Here is a 20,537-nt window from a genome sequence, read left to right on the forward strand (position 1 = left end):
CACGTTTCTATTTAACAGACCTAAACAGAGAGGAGCACTTCTCACATTGGACTGGGACCCAGTCACACGTCATCTGTAGATATAGGTGGACTAATTATCACTAGGTTCGTCACACGCCTGATCTGATGTCAGTGCTTGGTGTTTTCTTCGATTAAGCCTTAATTTGATTTTGTTTGGGCAAAGACCATCATGGACATTTTGACAGGTCTAATAGTAAACGGATGTTATTGGGTGTGTTAAATATGATGAATCTCATGGCATCGATTAAATTCCATTCACGTTTCGTTCTGGTCGCTTCAATACAGTGTTTTCTCAGTTTCAAATATCGCGCCAAATGATACTAGCGGATGGCTTGTGGCGCCCCTAGATAGCTGTGATAGTTTTCCGATAGTGACTCAACAATTGGCTTGAATGCGCATTGCAGGATGTTTTAGCACGAGGTTACATTGGATGCATTATAGACTATAATTTATAGTTCATTCTATTTTGTTACCTCTCTAGGCCATATACCTTGCCATGTTGGGAGATTAGTAGTCCATTGTAGATCAGTATTAAAACAGGGAACAGGGTGACGTTTACGGTATTTTTAATATTTTTTGTATTTTTTTAGGTCAAAATTGAACCGACTGCATATCGGTATATAATGGTCAATTTCATCAATCTATTATTTTTAATTTTAACGGTATACAGAATCCAATTAAAGCAGTATTTAGATAGGCCAGTCAAGTAGAAATAAATTCATTAATGGCATTAAATTATGTGGGTTGAGCTAAATGTTCGATTTAGCTGGGAATATTCGACGGAAGATAAAAAACGAGGAAAATGATACATTTTCGGTATTTTTTAGAGTGAGACCGTATATTTTATTGGGACTTGCTCTCTTTTTTTTGGGACTTACTCTCTATTTTGTGGTGGGAAATTTTCTCAACAATGTCCCTTGCATTCCATCCCCACTTACGTTTTCATACGTTTTATGTTGCTGGCAACATTAATTTGTAAGGGCCAGACTCATGTGCCGTGAAATCGAGCAGCATTGTTCCACAACATTGCGCGGATTGAGCAACGTTTTGCATACCCTGGGAAATGGATGTTCAAGAACCGGAAAAATGTTTGTCAGCTAATGCACCAATAAAGGCCAAAACTAGTCAGTTTCTGTTTTAAAGGTATTTCAACGATATTTTGCAGGTTTTGGTCTTCTTACAGAAACCAAGCATGGGTATCGGGATCGAGATATATTTACAAGACCCTAATCATATGCATTAAAATGTCCAAAACATAACAATCTGAGATCATTTCTATATTAATTGCGTCTTGAAACAGCTTGGAAAAACAGTTTCTTCATATATTTCAACGAAATAGGGTATACCTGTGCCCACACTCCGGTTGACTGACATTTCACACTCACTTACGTTGCCACTGTTTTTTTGTTGACCCTTTTTGCTTAAACCTTGTTTTATACACTATACAATAAAAGTCAGGGTACTTAAAAGTAGTCAATCAGGTAAATGTATTCATTAATAGCCTGAAATTATATGGGCAAAGCTAAACGTTTTAGTTAGTCACATTATTCAACGGAATAAAGAAATTGAGCAATTGGAACGATTTTTCTCTTACGTTTTATTACGTTTCATTTGTTTGACCATTTTCGCTAAAACCTTTTTTTACACAAAATGCAATAAAAGCAAGGACTAAAAACTAACCAACCTTGAAGAAAATAGATTCATTAATCGGATAAAATGATGTGGGCATGACTAAATTATCTATATAGCTAGTAATATTCCATGGAATATCAAAAACGAGGAATATGTAAAATATAACTTGATTTCGTCAGTATATTTACGGTATATTTTTAAAATGAGATGCCATATTTCTGAGAGCCGTACGATATTCGATAAGTCAGCTGATTTGTTTTACTTTTTATCGACTGTTCACATGCGCCGGGTTTTTTTGTTTGACTGAAAAATGACTGATATGTTTGTTAAAACAAAATTAAAAGAGAAACTCAACAGGTGGACCAAGAATTAACTAAGAAACTCGCTGTGAAGCAGTGTAACATGTGGGACACCATTGAAGCTGAGTCTGAGGGCACCGCACACGCTTCAGATATTCTTGCGCCAAAGAAGCGATCAGTCTCCTGGATAACAACCACTGCGGGTTGTCTAAAAAAATTTAAGAAATCTGATGTTGGCATTGGTGTGGAGCCCAAAACAGAAGTCGCAAATAAAATATGGTCGGAATTGCGTTACTTGCAGGATGGTATGTACTTAAAATAAAACTACTAAACTATTCACAACTGCTTTACTAAAGAAACCAGTGATATTGCCGATTCCACAGAGGATTCCAGTGAATCCGAGCTGGACCTGGAGGCATCTCATGATACGTCCTCTGAAGCGGGACCTCTTGGGAGTAACAGTAACTCTGATGATGACCAAAAGACTGATTTTTTTCTATACACACGTGAGTACTAAACGTCCAATCTATTTTTCTCTATTAATTTTGTTTTATTATAGAATCTAAGACTGCCTGGCGGGTGCCAATGGTACTTGAAAGAACAATAAAAAATTTGTTTACTTTCCTAAAAATAAGAACGCTCAATCAACAAACCGTTTATTTGTGACGGGATCCATTCAAAAGATCGTCATTTTCTACAACGATGAGAAATCCGCAACCATAGAAGAGCTCACCGATGGGCATGACTGTGGAATTAAAACTCAGGAATCGACTATCCAATCCATCAACGATAAAGAAGCTGGAATTGAGCCGGATAAAGAATATAAAATACCAATTGATGATAAAGATGGCTTGGATTTGGCCTCTCCATTCGCTATTAACGAAGCTCCACTGGAAGATCAACAAGATGCGGAGACAAAAGCACTATCGTCATCGGAAGCCGAACCACAGCTATTCAACGAGGATCTTGGTTCCTGCACCCTGAAGGATGAAAAGATTTGCGACATAAAAGTTCTACCAGAAGCACAGCAGGACTCAGATGCAGAGTCTCTAATCACTATTGAAGAAGTTAAAGAAGATCTGTCCCCAACTGAAACCGAACCACATGCATCGCCGGAAACAGTAGCAGTGACTGAGGATGATGAAAGTGCCATGGAAGTAGACGAGGCTAACCGATCAATGCAGCACTGCCAGGATTTCAATGTAGATCTACCTTACTGCCCCCCAGCGTTGAGCGTCTTTGAGAATAGCCTGACGTGCAACGATGTGCTGGCCGTGATCAAAGAGGACATAGAGCTCTATGGCACTGCCGTGTTGACCCTGTTGGCTGGTCAGATCACAGTGAACGGCTTCAGAGCCAAAAAACGTCAAAACTTGACCATCTACTCCCCAAGGGCATCAATTGGGTGAGCATTTCTCCGAAAAAGCGTGCGAAACCAATGCAAGAGAAGGTTGAATGGGACAAATTGTCTGAGAACTTTACGTGCGCACAATTGGACAACCTTCAGGGGTGCTTCAATAGTCAGGAGGATGCCCTTGTGCTCTTGCAGAGGAACACCAAGGACCAGAACATGCTCGAAACTTTAAAGCAGTACATGAGCCAGATTTTGTTCCCCCAGGTGAATGGGGCTAATGTGCCGCACTCGCAAAGCGAGATGCTGCTCAACTGCTACATCCAGAGCTCGGACAGAAAACGCACCCTTCAAGTACCTTATGAGTGGACAAAGCTGAAGATTCAAAGACGAGCCGCCTGATGGTAACCGGTGGGAAGGGTGTCGGCAAGTCCACCCTGCTGCGATATCTGCTCAATCGGCATTTGAACGCTTTTCCACGCCTACTGTTCATTGATTTGGACATTGGCCAGCCGGAGATCTTTTTGCAGCAAACTGTCTCCTGCACTGTCATTGAAGAGCCGCTTCTGGGGCCAGGATTCCTACTGAACAAGCAGCCGGATCGGGCTCACGTCGTGGGCGACACAAACATCGTCATGTGCCACGAGCAGTATTTCGAGGCGGTGGTCCAGCTGATGAGCCACATCCAAAATAATCCCGAGTATGCCAACATGCCTTTTCTGATCAACACGATGGGCTACAACAGGGGATTTGGCCTCGAGCTGATGGCTCTGCTGGTGGACTACATCAAGCCGACGGATGTGGTGCAGATCTCGAGTACTTTACCCATGAACAACTTTAAGTCGCTACTCGACTGGTCGACCCTTTCAAAGGTCAAAGGTCCCTATGTCTACAAAAATACGGCGTTCATGGTTGAGGGTAAAAACCATAAGTACACGCTCCACGAGCTGCCCAGTGTTGTCCCACCTAGACAGCAGGGAGTCTGGCGAATGAGTCCCAGGGATATGAGATTCGCCAATCTGTTGGTCCGCCTCAGCTCCTGCCTGAGGGGCAGTGCCAAGCACCTGACTGACTGCGAGCCCCTCAGCTCATCTTTTGTGAATATTCAAGTCGTCCATTCCACAGAGGAAGACCTTGATAAGAGTAGCATTATCGCTGGAATGGAAGCCAATGTGGTTTACTTGGCCCATCTGGAAGCTCAGGATCTGCCCGTGTGCCTGGGCATAGGTAAGCAGAGTTCAACCATTTCAGTTGTTGATTATTTCACTGATCATTTCGCGTATTCCCCGTCAGGTGTCGTCCGTGCCATTGACTTTGAGAAAGAGAAGCTGTATCTCGTGCCGGCCATTCCTCTGGAGCGAATGTGCCAAGTGAATTGCCTTATATCCTGTGGAGACATCAGCCTTCCGCAAAAGTTCTTCACGGAGCCTGGGCCGCAGGTCGGCAGCAACATGCCGTTCGTCTTTCAGCAGGACGACGCCGGCTGGCTGACAAAGAGCATCAATCAGTTCTATTCGCGACGTCTTCCATGAAAAAAGATTAATGCTAAACCAGCTACCTGTACTTTTATGAAAAGTAAAAATCCAAATAAAGCTTTATTGATATAGAGGCTAATGCGAGATATTGTGTCTGCCCTTCAGTATCCTGCGCATCAGTACACGACGTCCCTCTGGGGTGGACATGCGAGGACGTTGCGTGGACGTTGATGCGTTTCACCTCGCGGGGCTTGGGGAAGTGGCAGCGGACCTTCGGCTTGAGCACGGTCCGGTCGAAGGCATGCTTCTGGCGCACTAGGATGGTTTGTGCCGTGTTGAATGCCACCAGGCAGGTTCTAAAATAACAATAGTTATTAATGTTCCATACAAAAGAATTTTCGTTGATTTTCACCTCTGAATCAATCCCTGCAGCATGTTTTTGTTAAGTAATTTTGTATATCACTTTTTCCCCACTTGCTATGAACTTTTGAAGAAAATCGGCGCAGATCTTATATACCAAAATATACAGATCAAAAATTAACTTAGCTCACTTAAGGTCCCTCTATTTAAACAGTTGAACTACTTGAGGTAAATGGCGGAAAATATGAAAGATTTTAATAAGAAGTTAAGTAATTTTCAATAAACAGCTGTACAGCGCTGCCAGATGTTCATTCGCTAGATCTTACGGAAAGTTGGCATGCAGCACTGATTACGATGGCAAACAGCTGACAATATAAAATACAGTCACACTGTTACAACAACTCCATTCAGCTAATCGGCCAAACTGTAAATTTTGCTCCGTTCGTTCGGTTCGTCTCCCATGTTTTCTATTGTTATACCAAAAAAAAGTGAAAAGCAAAGAAAAACATGCAGCATGTGAGGCCCAGAGTGCTAAGTAAATAGTCTGTGCGCCGTTATCGTAAAAAAGCCTGCAAAAAGCGAGTAGATCTCTGCAGTGAATGTGAAAAAAAGAGTTGCAAGTGAAAATTCCAACAAAAAGCAGCAAACACACACACAAGACACTGCCGCACATTCAGGCCGATGTATGTGTGTCGCTCTTTGGACGCAATTTTGGTAGCAGGACAGTGGAGCTAAGGGAATCTGGGCCCCGAGTGAATGGTAGAGTGCACTTTGCGACTCTCAGACTCGACTTCCCGAAAAACGGAGCATTCAAAATAGCACAAGAGAGGTGAGTGCACATCCATGTTCGAGTGCGTGTATCTGTGTGTGAGTGTGTGAGTGGGGAGATATTGCAGCCGCCTGCATTTATTTATATCCATTAACCAGAAATCCATAATGTGCATTGTAATTAGCTATATCTGCGTCAGGCATCGAGCCAAAACAGGAAAAAATACAAAAATCGATTTTCCTTAACTTACGAATTTTCTACGCCTCACTGGGCTCCACGGAGAGGAGAGCGCTTGGGGAGCCGGCAACACCGAAGTTGACGTTGACGTCGACGCTGGCGGCGACTACGATGCGGCACCATAAAGTATACATAAATTGAATTTCGAAACACGGAAGCGTGATGGTTGGTGGAGGAGGCTGCAACAGCAGCAGCACTGTTGTTCTTTTTCTCCCATTTGCTGGTGTTGATGATGATGATGATGGCGTGTGTTGTGTTCGTGTATGGATGCGTAAGAGAGGGCGAGAAAACTCGAAAAATCTGACCAGGACAAGGTCAGCCAGAGTCCAGTAGCATGGCCACGAGGCTTAACAAATGATTGTGGCGGCGGCGGCGGCGGAGGCCCCTGCAAATGGAGAGTGTTTTCCCGGTCATGCAGATGCGGTGCGGCTGGGGCAGCTGTCACTTCACTTACCCACCCTTCTCCCCTCTGCTGACTTTCATGTGTCTGTCTTTTCAGCCTCTCTCCCTTCTTTTTTCTTCCCTTTTTTTTTTATTGGGAAAACAATTTATATTTATAAAATAACAATTATGGCTGGGAAGGGGGTGGGGGGGGGTGGGTCCGCTCCCGCGGGACTGCCGCTAGGCATTACTTCGCGGTGCGGGCTGTGGGGTCATCCTTCTGGCTTAGTTTGTCCGGCTTCGCTCCAGCCTGCGCAGCTCCTTGATCACGCTTGCTGCCATGTAGGCGACCGCGTTCCAAGATTGCTCATCGGCTAGCATCTGGTCGGTGAGGGTATCCACACTCACTTCTGCAAGCGTCTCCCCTAGCCTCGTTCGTTCTTGCGAGAAGCGGGGGCATACAAAGAAGACGTGCTCTGCATCCTCGTCGACTCCAGGCCCGCAGCAGCTGCAATACGGGTCGTCAGCATGCCTAAAGCGATGCAGGTACTGCTTGAAGCAGCCATGCCCCGTCAGCAGTTGGCCCAAATAATGGTCCATTTGGCCGTGCCTTCTTCGCAGCCATGGGCTAAGCTGGGGAAGGAGACGTCTGGTCCACCTCCCTTTTGCCGCTTGGTCCCAGCGCCGTTGCCACTGGGCTATAGTGCGCTCTCGCCGCTCGCTGGCTACCTCCACTCCGCTCTGCCGCTCAGCTGCCAGGAGATCCAGTGGGACCATGCCTGCCACAATAAGTGCGGCGTCTTCAGACACCGTCCGGAAGCAGCATGTAACCCTCAGGGCACAGCGTCGGTATGCGCTTCTGCAGTCTCTGCTGTATGTGGAAACCATCATTGCTGGTGCCCACACTGCTGATCCATATAAGATTATGGAGGTGACCACCCCAGCGATGAGCTGCCTGCTACGCTGCCGTGGTCCCCCTGTATTGGCCATCATCCTGCTTATGGCCGCCGTAGCTGCAGTCGCCTTTGCGCTGGCGTATTCCAGGTGGGCCTTGAAGTTTAGCCTCTGGTCCATCATTACCCCTAGGTACTTTAGCGCAGGCTTGGTCCTGATGATCGTGCTACCGACTCTCACGCATGCCTGCTCGACCTTTTTTCTGCTGCTCATTAGCACAGCCTCCGTCTTCTTCTCCGCCAATGCTAGCCCGTTGGCTGCGAGCCAGGCCACTATCATCCCGACTGCTACGTTGGTTTTCTCCTCTACGTCTCTTACGTGTTTCGACACTGTCACCAGTGCTATGTCGTCGGCGAAGCCCACCAGGGTGCACCCTTCCGGTAATGTAAGCCGCAGGATATCGTCATACATCACGTTCCACAGTATCGGCCCTAGGACCGAGCCCTGTGGGACGCCTCCGGTGATTTGGTGATGTTCTGCTCCTTCTTCCGTGTCGTAGATCAGGACGCGGTCCGTGAAATAGCTTCGCAGAGTCCGTGTGATTTGCTCAGATATACCCCTCCTGGTCAGGGCCTCTAGGATGCTCTTCCAGCTGGCAGAGTTGAAGGCGTTTCGTACGTCTAGTGTACATACTAGGCAGTACTTTTTGTCGCCTCCAGCCCATCGCGTTCCTGCCATGGCTTCCCTGGCATGGTTTGTCACCATCTCGATGGCGTCAGTGGTGCTCCTCTGCTTGCGGAACCCGAATTGGAGGTCGGAAAGTCCGCGACGCTCAGCCAGTTCCGCCTCCAGTCGGTTACATACCATCCTCTCGAAAATCTTGCCCATGGTATCCAGCATGCACAGCGGCCGGTATGACGATGGGTCGTTGAGCTCTTTGCCTGGCTTGGGTATCAGAACCAGCCTTTGCCGTTTCCATGCTCGTGGGACTGTCCGCTCCGCTAGGCACTGGGTGTACATTGTGGCGAATGCTTCCGGATGGGCTCTAATTATGCATTTTAGTGCTGCATTAGGGACTCCATCTGGACCTGCCGCTTTCCCGATCTTCAGCCTACCCGTGGCCTCCAGTACTTCTCTGGCAGTGATGATGGTGGTGGTGTCCCTCAGGCTAGCTCCTTCTAGCCTAGCTTCCTCTTGTAAGGGTGGTTGTCCAGGGAATAAGGTGCCGACTATCTTTCTCATATGCACCGGATCCTTGGGCATAGGCTGTCTGTTTAATCTCCCCATGACTAGTTTGTATGCTCCACCAAAAGGTTCCGCATCGGCCGCATCGCAGAGCTCCTTGAAGCATTTGAGTTTGCTGCTTCTGATGGCCTCCTTCAGCTCTTTTCTTTTGGCCTTAAATGCCGCGCCATTTCTGCCAAATTGGGCGGAGCCTCTTGCTCGCTGGTAGGCACGCCGAGCTGCGCAGCACTCCCTCCTGGCCTTGGCAATGTGCTCATTCCACCACGGTACTGGCCGGTGCCTGCTTCCTCCGATCTTTCTTTTTTTCATGGCTGCATCACAGGCCGCTTTGACGGTCCTGTAAACGGCAAGCGCGGATGCTTCAGCATCCCCGGCGGCGCTTAGGTTTTCTGCTGCCGAGAGGAGCGCGGCTCTGCTCAGGCTTTCCTCCTTGTACCCGGCCTGGAGCGCCCGCTGTATCCTTGTTGTGTTCCTGGGTGCAAAGGTTTCCGTCATTACGGCTAGGTGGTCACTATGGGTGTAAGCACTCAGCACTTGCCACTTCGCGTGGCGTGCGAGCTCTGGGCTTGCAAAGGTGAGGTCTATAATAGACTCCCGCCCTGCTTTGCTGAACGTTGGTGTGGTTCCTGTGTTGAGGAGACAGACGTTCAGGCTTGCAAACTCGTCCAGGAGCGATGTCCCACGGGGTGTGTTCTTGGCGCTGCCCCAAGTCGTGGCCCAGGCGTTAAAGTCGCCCGCTATCAGGACCGGCGATTTGCCTCGTGCGTCGTTAGCGATGTTGCTGATGATCGCCTCATACTCCTGCTGCGTGAACCTCGGTGCTATGTAGCAGCTGTAGACAAAAGTGCCGCTGTGCTTAGCTCTCACATATCCCACTCTGGATGCTCTGTGGGTAAGCTGGCCTGGTTGTGGGCCACAGCTCCAGATTGCTGCTCCTCCGTCTGAGCTTTGCTGCCAGACTCCTTCGTGTTTTTTGCCGTACGGCTCGCTGAGTAGCGCTATGTCGATCTTCTGCTCCAGGACTGTTTGCGCCAACAGATCCTGAGCAGCTCGGCAGTGGTTTAGGTTGAGCTGCAGGAGCTTAACCATCAACCAGTTTTGCTAGTGCCTTCTTATACTCAGGGCAGCTGCGACTGAGGGCCGAGTGGGCTGCTGAGCGGACGTCTCCTGGCTTGCCAGCGCATAGTATGCACATTGGCGGGTTGTGGCACTGGTTGTGCTTGTGCCCCTCCCCACCACATTTGTAGCATGCATTGCTTGACACTGGCCGCTTGGATCTGCACCTGGCTGCAGTGTGTCCATAGGCCATGCACTTGAAGCAGCGGGTTGGCGCAATCCGTTGCCGCACGCGGCAGACAACCCAGCCGATTCGAACTTTTCCGAGCTCCAGGAGCTTCTTTGCGAGTGCGGGCTGAAGGGTCAGCGTAGCTACCTGCGTTGCGCCATATGCTTTCCGCATGTACGGCACTGCTCCTTGTGTTAAGTCGCCGTCGATCGCTGCAGCTATGGCCTCACATACCTCGTCGCCTGTCGTGAGCTCGTCTATGTTGAGTACCTCAACCGCGACTGTCTCCTGCATGGCCTTCACGGCTGCCTTGTCCCCAAGCGCTGCCTGGATGGCCATCTGCAGCTCCTGGGTGGCGGGGTCTGAGGACTGAAGAGTGTGTGTGTGTGTGTGCGTGTGTGTTTTGATGACGGCACTCAGTTTCCGCCCGCACTGATTTTGCCCGTGCCAATACCAGACACAGTGTGTCCTCGCAAACACTGACCACCAGCTGCTGGAAGGTATACCGAAAGCTTTGGTTTTTCCAGAGTATGCTTCTCTGTATTAGCACTTCATTCAATTAACTTTGGTTGATTTAATTTAGCGAGTGACCACTGTACTAAATCCCGACCATTACCATTCCAGTTTTTGGCACTCTTTTGCGGATTCTGCGTACGCAAAAAGGGGGACGCTTCTATGAGTGGAGTGCCTGGAACTGGGAACTGGGACCTGGCCTTTTTATACCCGATACTCAAAATTAGTATTGGGGTATATTAGATTTGTGGTAAAAGTGGATGTGTGTAACGTCAAGAAGGAATCGTTTCCGACCCCATAAAGTATATATATTCTTCATCAGCATCAATAGCCGAGTCGATTGAGCCATGTCTGTCTGTCCGTCTGTCCGTCCGTTCGTCTGTCCGTCCGTCCGTCCGTCCGTCCGTCTGTCCGTCCCCTTCAGCGCATAGTGCTCAAAGACTATAAAAGCTAGAGCAACGATGTTTTGGATCCAGACTTCTGTGATATGTCACTGCTACAAGAATATTTCAAAACTTTGCCCCGCCCACTTCCGCCCCACAAAGGTCGAAAATCTGTGGCATCCACAATTTCGACGATACGAGAAAACTAAAAACGCAGAATCGTAGAAGATGACTATATCTTCTAGAGTGCAAAATCTGAACCAGATCGTATAATTATTATAGCCAGAATCAAGAAAACAATTTCATTCTTTCTCGCTCTGTCTCTCTCTAACACACAGGTTTCATGGTCGGTTTTGCCAATTGCAAAATATGAGTTCAAGGATCTCAGAACCCATAAGAGCTAGAGCAACCAAATTTAATATCCACACTCCTGTGATATCGGACCTTGACGCAGCGACCGACGTCACGCTCAGACTGATTTTCTGTCTCTCTCGCACGCACTCTTTGTCGTGTCGTTTAATATTAGCAGCGTCTGCCGGAGGAGAGCCATACTGACTTAGTATCGGGTATAACCGTAGAGTTGCGGTGTCCGCAGCAACTCACAACGTTCCCCCTCGTTTTATATTAGGAATGCATCAATCAAAGAAGAAATAACTAATGTTCATTGAGATATGACATTTGCGCATAAATCACACCGAAAGAATGTTGCCCTGACGATCCTCCTTTCAATTCTAGATCCCATCGCCGGCGACGTCAATCGGAGGGTTCTGGAGCCGACGATGATGACTACGAGTATGAAGATGAGGGAGAGGATGCTATGTTAGTAATACAGACAGTCCCTGTATTCTGTGCCTCTTCTGAGTGTCTGCCATTTTATGTTCTATCTTTGGAACAGTGAGCCAAGCACGGAAGTTCCCGCGGTGACTACGCATGCGCATCGTCATCATCATGGAGTGGTGAGTGTTCCGATTGATTACTCAATTGGTTATATGTACCTACTACATTCCCAATATTTATTTTGGTTCATTCTCTCGGTGTTTTTATTATCCGTTATCCGTTAATCCGTTTAAATGCGAATACTCCGAGGTTAATGCATTGTGGATGGTGTTGAACTATGTAAGAGTATATGTATAACCAAAGGCTATACAATACCAAGATGTTGCATGAGGAACAAATGCTTTTTCAATTTTCGTTTGACGCTTATTGGTACGGTCGCGCGGGGCTAGTACTTCAATTCTCTTTTACGCTACCTTCGCCTCCGAAATGCTACTCGGCTTCGTCAATGCCTCGGTCAGCGTCGAGTCGGTGTGAAAGCATGTCAGTGCTGCGTGCCGAAACCGTAGGGCAGCGTGGTCGCTGATGTCTTTGGCGCGGCACAGTGGGGACTCAGCCAAAATAGTCAAAAAATTGTATGAGTGCTTTAGACACATTTAATGTACGCATCTAATAGAGAATTTTCCAATCGAATTTTCAAGATAGTTTTAGTTTAGGAGATATAAGCACTCAAAGTTTAACATTTTTTCAGTGTGCAAATATTTATTGAACTCATATTCACTAACTAATTTAGCAAGCTAAGACGGTCAAAGGTCCCACTGTGCCGCTCCAAAGACATCGGCAATCCGCGGCCACCGCTTCGACGGTGCCAGAATTATTTCGTTGCTGGTGAAGGCATTGCCGAACAGACGAAACCGATGGGCAGCGGGGTAGCGGTAGAGACGAAGTACAGGCGAAAAGGGAATTGAAACCCCGCGCGCTCCACGTGCCTTTTGGGTTCTAATGTTAGGACCCGCCATAGAACAGCTTTTTGGTCGCTCATGCAACATCTTGGTATTGTATAGTCTTTGGTATAACGCATACGAGTCGAGATTCCGTTATTATTTCCGGAAGTCACAAGTTTTTTTCTGTTCGTTTTACAACACTGCACTTTGTTAATAACAATTCGCACAGCCACAAACACACAAAAAGAAAACACTTTACATGGAACACGGATACACCTACACAATACTATAGAAACACATACATGCATACATATATCCGATATCTACCCTGCAGTACGGGTCATTAATGACTCAGCTGCTGACACGTCGATGACCGCGTCACTACCCCCGATGACATAGTTGATGACCGGCCATACGCTGTGCTGATGACATTAACATGGAGATGTCCTAGGGCATAATCGATGACATTGTCATCGAGCATTGCCGAAAAATCATGCACTTAATAAGCGATGATTTTTACCTAAAAATCATGCATTTTATAAGTGATGATTTTTTGGCTTAAATCATCGCTTATTAAATGCATGATTTTTGCCTAAAGATCATGCACATAATAAGCGATGATTTTTACCTAAAAATCATGCATTTTATAGGTGATGATTTTTACCTAAATATCATGCATTTTGTAAGTGATGATTTTTCACGAAAAATCATGCATTTAATATAAAAAAGTAATACATTCAATTGTTTATTTTTCCAATTAGTTTTATTTATTAAAAATTATTATTAATTATTGTCTAAGGATGCCAGAGCTTTGTATTTTTTGTCCCTTGCGCCCTTTTGAAAATAGCTATTCTTAATATTGTGAATAGCCTTCCGAATCACTTTTTCTGCTGGCTCGTGGGGTATTTTCATCTTCACCGCCGCTGAAATAATATGGATATATTATATATATGTACAATTACTATTAATTTGGTTCAATTGTATAAAAAGAATGTTGAAGAATGACCATCTCTAGCAATGCACGCATGTATTGACAGACATATGAGTATGTAGACGTATGTATGAGTGAGAGACGTAACGAAGCGACGTTCTCTTATCTCCCTTTTTGTTCTCCCTTTCGTTTCGGTCTCTATCTGCCTGCGAGCAGAGCATTTATTAGTCACAAATAAACCTTACATATGAATGGTTGCGTTTTTACTTTTCGGTACAAGAACTTCCCTTGCAACGGCAGCGAAATTCTGTCCAACAGGTTATGGGCCCAGGTTCGGATTTTGTAAATTAAAAGTAAAGTGATTGTTTTAGTTACGAACTATTAACATCGGTGTGACTCAGAGACTAAACGATAATCAGCAATGAGCGGGATGTATCAAATAGACAAATTAGAGGAGGGAAATTATGACTCCTGGTGTATTCAAATGCGGTCTGTGTTGGTGCACGCTGAATTGTGGAGTGTGGCATCTGGTGACCTGCTACCAACGAATGTTCCCGAAGGTGTGAATTGGCAGGCCAAGGATGAAAAGGCGCTGGCCATGATCACATTGAGTGTGAAAACTTCACAGTTGGGATACATTAAAAATTGCAGTAAGTCGTCCAAAGCATGGAACAAATTAAAGAGTGTTCATCAACCAAGTGGACCTGTACGAAAGGTTCAACTGTACAAGAAATTGCTAAGCAAGCGCATGGACCAAAGGCAAAGCGTTTCAAGCTACATTAATGAGTTCGTGGATATTCTTGATGGCCTTGGGTCAGTATGAATCGAGCTAAATGATGAACTGCGCTCAATTGTTTTGTTGTCAAGCCTTCCAGAACAATTCGAAAATTTCGTTGTCGCCATAGAGACGCGCGACAGTCTGCCGACTTTCGATGTTCTATGCGTAAAACTGAAGGAAGAAGGCGAACGAAAGGAAAACACAGAAGATCAAAAGGAATACGCAAAGGCATATACCGCAGTACATAAGCCGGCCGCGCACAGAGCGCTAAAGATGAGAAACAATACAATGATATGTTTCAAGTGTGGTGAGCGCGGGCATATGAAGGCTCAGTGTAAGAAGGAGAGCGCAAATGTGGAAAGGGCAGCAAGAGTGGAGAACAAGCAGTGCAGTCTATTAAATGCGTTGGACGCAGATAATTTGAAAAAGAGTATGTGGTGTTTGGATAGTGGTGCCACAAGCCACATGTGTTGTGAGAAACAGTTATTCACAAAGTTCGAGAAACACACAGAAATGATTGGTCTGGCTGACTCCGGTTTCCTAAAAGCTGAAGGAAAAGGGGAAGTAGAGCTGAAGACAGAGATATGCACGCTGCTGTTAAAGAATGTTCTCTATGTGCCCGAAATGAATGGAAACTATTTCTCGGTGAGCAGCGCTGTACAGAATAAATGTTTCGTCACTTTTGGACAAGAATATGCACGAGTTATCCAAAATGGCGAATGCATTGTAAAGGCGAACAGAGTTGGAAACTTGTATATGTTTCGAGGAAAACAAAACAACTGTTTTGCGGCGGTTAAGGCTGATGGTGCCCTGTGGCATAAACGGTACGGCCACTTGAACATCAGTAGTATGAAAGATTTGATCAGCAAAGGAATGGTGCGCGGCATTGAAAATATGGTTTTCCCGGCGAATATGAATTGCAAAATTTCCATTTCCTGTTGCAACCACCAGTAGAGCTCAAGATATATTGGAACTAGTTCATGCAGATGTGTGCGGGCCCTTTGGCACACAGTCGCTTGCTGGATCAAAGTATTTTCTAACCTTCATCGATGACAAATCAAGGCGTATATTTGTGTATTTCCTGCGGACAAAGGATGAAGTCTTCCAGAAGTTCGTCGAGTTCAAAACCCTGGTTGAACGGCAAACGGGAAAAAGTCTCAAATGTATCCGGAGCGACAATGGCGGTGAATTTGTCAACAAATCGTTTGATGAATTTCTGAAAACTAATGGGATTGAGAGGCAGCTGACAGTGGCGTACACTCCACAGCAAAACGGCGTTGCTGAGAGGGCAAACCGCACTCTGGTGGAAATGTCAAGATGTATGCTGGTCCAGTCAGGATTAGGCGAATCCTTGTGGGCTGAGGCAGTCAACGCAGCTGTGTATGTACGGAATCGATCACCGACCAAGGCGCTGACCAGTATGACGCCTATGGAAGCGTGGACTGGTAAGAAACCTTTTGTTGGTCATCTAAAGGTTTTTGGCTCCGTTGCAGTAGCTTTGGACAAGGGTCCAAGGAAGAGTAAACTTCAACCAAAAGGCAAAGAATATCGCATGATTGGATATTCAGTAGCGGCTAAGGGCTATCGACTGTATGACCCTGTGTCTCATCAGGTGATTGAGAGGCGAGATGTTCTCTTTGACGAGATCCAAGACGACAAGGATACAGTCACATTCGAACTTCCGAAGGCAGAAGTTAGCATGCAGTCAGGCGGCGATACTGATGACATTGACAGCAGCGGTGGAGACAGCAGCCATGGTGCAAGCGTTGACGGGGAGAATCAAAGTAGCAGCGGTACTGATGGGTACGAGAGCGCAACAGAAAAGGTTGAGTCAGATGAGCCAGCTCCTCGCGTTGGACCTGGCTGATTCGGACCGGCAAACCTGGCCGTCCGAGAAAGGAGTACAACATTCTTGGTGCTCTGGTTGCCAGCAACGTAAAGATTCCAGTATCCTACGAGGAGGCGTTGATCAGTATTCATGCATCACATTGGTCCGAAGCGATGCAACGCGAATATGAGGCATTAATGGCAAACGAGACATGGCAGTTGGCAGACTTACCGGCAGGACAACGAGCAGTTGGATGCAAATGGGTATATAGCCTGAAACGCGACAAAGATGGTCAAATCGAACGTTTCAAGGCGCGGCTGGTGGCAAAAGGTTGCTCCCAGCAGTACGGCATAAACTATGCGGAAACATTTTCTCCAGTCTGCAGACTGGAGAGCGTGCGATTTATTCTTGCGCTGGCAGCAGAATTGAAATTATATGTCAACCAAATGGATGTATGTACGGCATACCTCAACAGTGACCTGAGCGATACGGTGTACATGAAGCAACCACAAGGGTACATTGATCGAGCTTATCCAGCGAAGGCTATGCTGCATAAAAAGGCAATATATGGATTGAAGCAGTCAGAAAGGGAATGGAATTCGAAGCTGAATGGCGTCCTGACTAATCTGGGTTTTGTTTCCTGTGACAACGAGCCGTGCCTCTACCAGCAGAGAGGGAAAGGTAACTTATCGTTAATCTTGGTATATGTTGACGATTTACTTATAGCATGTCAGTCCAAAAGGCATGCTCGGTATCAAATCGGCTATTTCAAATGCGTTCGAATGTATCGACAAAGGTGTTCCAGAGGTGTTTTTAGCATGGAGGTGCACCGTGAAGGTGAGCTTGGGTTATCACCATAGGCCACTCGCAATACATCAAGGAACTATTGCAAGCTCACGACATGGACAAATGTAGACCAGTGGCTACTCCGTTGGATGCGGGTTCCAGGTGGATTGTACTAATGAGCAGTGTCAAAAGGTTGATCCTGTCATGTATCAATCCATGATTGGTGAGCTGATGTGGCTGGCACTCACAACCAGACCGGACATTTTGCATTCAGTTGCAAAGTTGGCCCAGAGGAACAAAGATCCGCACGCAGAGCATCTGGCTGGTGTGAAGCACGTTCTGAGGTACTTGGCAGCGACGATGAACTTCAAACTACACTACAAAGGGTGTCACCAGCCACTTACTGGATATGTGGATGCGGATTGGGGCGGCGATCGAACTAACCGGAAGTCGTATACGGGCTATGTTTATTTTTTGGCAGGTGGCCCAATTTCTTGGCGATCTGAGAAACAACGCAGCGTGGCACTTAGCAGCACGGAGGCAGAATACATGGCACTGTCGTCTGCGTGTAAGGAGTCCATATTCTTACGTCGCTTAATCATTGAAATTGGCTGTGGAGATGAAGCTACCTCAACTACCTTATATGGCGATAATCTGAGCGCACAAGAGCTGGCTAGGAACCCAGTGCATCACTCAAGGACCAAGCATATTGATATTAGATATCACTTTGTACGACAGATTGTAGAAGAAGGTCAAGTTAAGTTAAAGTATGCTAGTACAACAGATATGATTGCAGATATCTTGACCAAGAATCTCCCTAAGAGAAAGCATGTCGAATTTACAAAATTGTTAAGTTTAAATTGAGTTAAATGGAAGCATGCACGCATTGAGGAAGGGTGTTGAAGAATGACCATCTCTAGCAATGCACGCATGTATTGACAGACATATGAGTATGTAGACGTATGTATGAGTGAGAGACGTAACGAAGCGACGTTCTCTTATCTCCCTTTTTGTTCTCCCTTTCGTTTCGGTCTCTATCTGCCTGCGAGCAGAGCATTTACTAGTCACAAATAAACCTTACATATGAATGGTTGCGTTTTTACTTTTCGGTACAAGAACTTCCCTTGCAACGGCAGCGAAATTCTGTCCAACAAAGAATTTGTTCGATTTTTAAAACGGTTGTTTGTTTCAACAAAAACAACAATGTTCACTGTAGGGTCAGCGGTGGGCTGTTCATTTCCTCCAACAACAAAAACAAAACACGCGCAAAAAAAATGTACATGCTCGAGCCAAGCCGCACAAATAAGGGTTACTTTTTGTTGCTTTTCTTTTGTTGTTTGTTTTGCTGCTGGACTGCTCAAAAATTGCAATTTCGTGCCCACCGCAGATTATAACAAATTAATTCGCTAATACGGATTTATATTCTATTTCTTTATTCTTCTTTTATTCCCGAGCATAAGAGAAGAATAAAGAAATATAATGTGAATGCAGCGAAACATTAATATAATTTGAACACAGTTTTTTCATAAATTTAACTTTTTATACAATTGAGATTTTTTTTATTTAACACGCCTACAACACATGTTATTAATTATTTAAAAACTGCACTTACCTGATAATAATAATAATCACAGATTACTTATTTTCACTTATTAAAACTCCGTGTGACGATTGCAAATAGCAAAGAACAAAGCAAAAGAGTTCTGTCGACGCAGTCGCAAAGAAGACGAAAAGATAAAACGAAGTTCTCTGCTACTGCGCACGGTCGGCAGAACCGAATTACGTTCGGCACGCGCGGAAAAGAAAGAAAAAAAAGAAAAACAAAGGGTTCGATTTGGCTGGCGTCAACGCCTCGATGACATTGTAGATGGCATTCGTCATCGCTCACTGCTGGTACTGCAGGGTATATACATATTTACACTATAAATAACTGTAATTCATCATATGGTGTATACGTTTTTTCTTCTCTTTTGCCATTTCTTTCTCGCTCTATCTCTCTCTGTCTATATATCGCTCTCATTGTGTTCTCTCGTTCTCTCACTTGTTTGATGAATGTTTAAACTGAAATCGATATCGATATCGCCATCGAAATCCAAATACTAATCGTAACTAACAATCGAATCATCGACTAACCCAAGTCGGAGGGGGATTCTGCCTCTGCGTCTGCCACGCCCTCGGTGGCCAGTGTGGAGGAGGAGATCGAGGAGAGCGTCTCCAAGCTGGAGTCCGTGATAAGCAAGACTATTGAGAATACGAAGAACATCAAGGAGCTGGTCCCAGTGCTCGGGCCATCGTCCGTCGATGAGGGTGGTGCTGGTGCTGACGATGATGATGATGTAGAGGATGTGGAACTCCAGCAATTGGGCGCCGCTGCAGGGAAATTCCAGGATAATGATGTGGACACCACCACAGCGGCTGCCGCAACAGCCACAACTGGGATGCCTGGCTCTGCCACGGACATGGTAAAGTCCAGTTACATGGAGGAGGAAGCAGGGAATCAGGTGGATGCCGTTGCCGTCGTAGATGTGGATACTGTGGCCACATTCAGCACCGCTGATAACACCACACCCCCACCCATATCGCCCCCCACCCCAACACAGCACAGCAGCAGCAGCAGCAATAGCAAGCAGAAGCCATTCTCACCCTATGATGCCACCTCCTCAGTGTCAGTGTCCTCCTCCTCTGTTGTGCCATCAATCGAAGCTGTTGAAACGTCTTCGTTGCCATCCATGTCCACCTCTACATCGGCCACAGGGACCTGCTCACCCTCATCCTCACCCTCAAACTCATCCCCATCCTCTCACATTGTTGCCATCACAGACATTGTATTAGACAACAACAACCATAAAAACAACAACAATATTCTAACAACTTCATCATCATCTGCATCATCATCATCTGCAACAACAACAACTACAACAATCACACCAACAGCAACAATGTCAACTACAACAACAGCAACAACAACACTGTCTGAAATGTCGCCAAACGTAAATGATGTCGCTTTTGTGTGAACGCGCCCGTGATTGTGTGTGTTGTCTCTCTTGTCTACTGTCTCTTGTCGTTGTCACATCCCCCTCCCCCTCTTTATGTGAGTGTGTGTGTCTCCTCCAAACAGCCAGGAGTTAGCTTAGTTCTGTCGCTCTCTCTCTGCCTCTCCATCTCTTAATCTGTAACTCTCTTGTTTTTCTTTTATATTGATATTGTATTTTTATTGCCTTTTGTCCTGTGTAAAACGAGAGTTGAACTTCAAAAAAATGGCTTAACAACATCCCTGTTGCAGTCAGAAAAGACTTTTAGTGGAGTTGTGTTTGTACATAAATGTTAGCAAACTAGATAAAGAAGTGTATGTAGATATAGTTAATATACATATATGTATTTATAAATTGTACATATGTATATATATGCTTTTAGCTGCAGCTTAATTTGCGTGTTGACAGTTAGTGTTTGTAAACGATCCTCGAGCTTTAAATGAGAGCTGCAATTAGTGTTGGAAAACTATTGCCCAAGGATGGGCACTGGTTCTTCGGCAGTTTATTCGGTGGGATACTTTTTATACCCGATACTCAAAATTAGTATTGGGGTATATTAGATTTGTGGTAAAAGTGGATGTGTGTAACGTCCAGAAGGAATCGTTTCCGACCCATAAAGT

At 45.8% G+C, this 20,537-nt stretch overlaps 1 protein-coding gene and 2 pseudogenes across 1 annotated transcript; 2 read left to right on the plus strand and 1 right to left on the minus strand.

The window, feature by feature from the left end:
• The first annotated feature begins 2,307 nt into the window (after nucleotides 1–2,307).
• LOC117192165 lies at nucleotides 2,308–4,916 on the plus strand (annotated as a pseudogene).
• Nucleotides 4,858–5,452, minus strand: LOC117192168 (annotated as a pseudogene).
• A 5,949-nt stretch (nucleotides 5,453–11,401) lies between these two features.
• LOC117192166 (A-agglutinin anchorage subunit-like) lies at nucleotides 11,402–20,454 on the plus strand. The gene is made up of 4 exons (XM_033396823.1): nucleotides 11,402–11,410; nucleotides 11,580–11,663; nucleotides 11,740–11,800; nucleotides 19,024–20,454. Exon 4 carries the CDS (start codon nucleotides 19,324–19,326, stop codon nucleotides 19,897–19,899), a length of 576 nt encoding a protein of 191 aa, XP_033252714.1. The 5' UTR covers nucleotides 11,402–11,410; nucleotides 11,580–11,663; nucleotides 11,740–11,800; nucleotides 19,024–19,323; the 3' UTR covers nucleotides 19,900–20,454.
• Nucleotides 20,455–20,537: the final 83 nt, after the last annotated feature.

The sequence above is a fragment of the Drosophila miranda genome (genome assembly GCF_003369915.1).
Source record: "Drosophila miranda strain MSH22 chromosome Y unlocalized genomic scaffold, D.miranda_PacBio2.1 Contig_Y28_pilon, whole genome shotgun sequence".
In the NCBI taxonomy this organism is placed as follows: Eukaryota; Metazoa; Arthropoda; class Insecta; order Diptera; family Drosophilidae; genus Drosophila; species Drosophila miranda.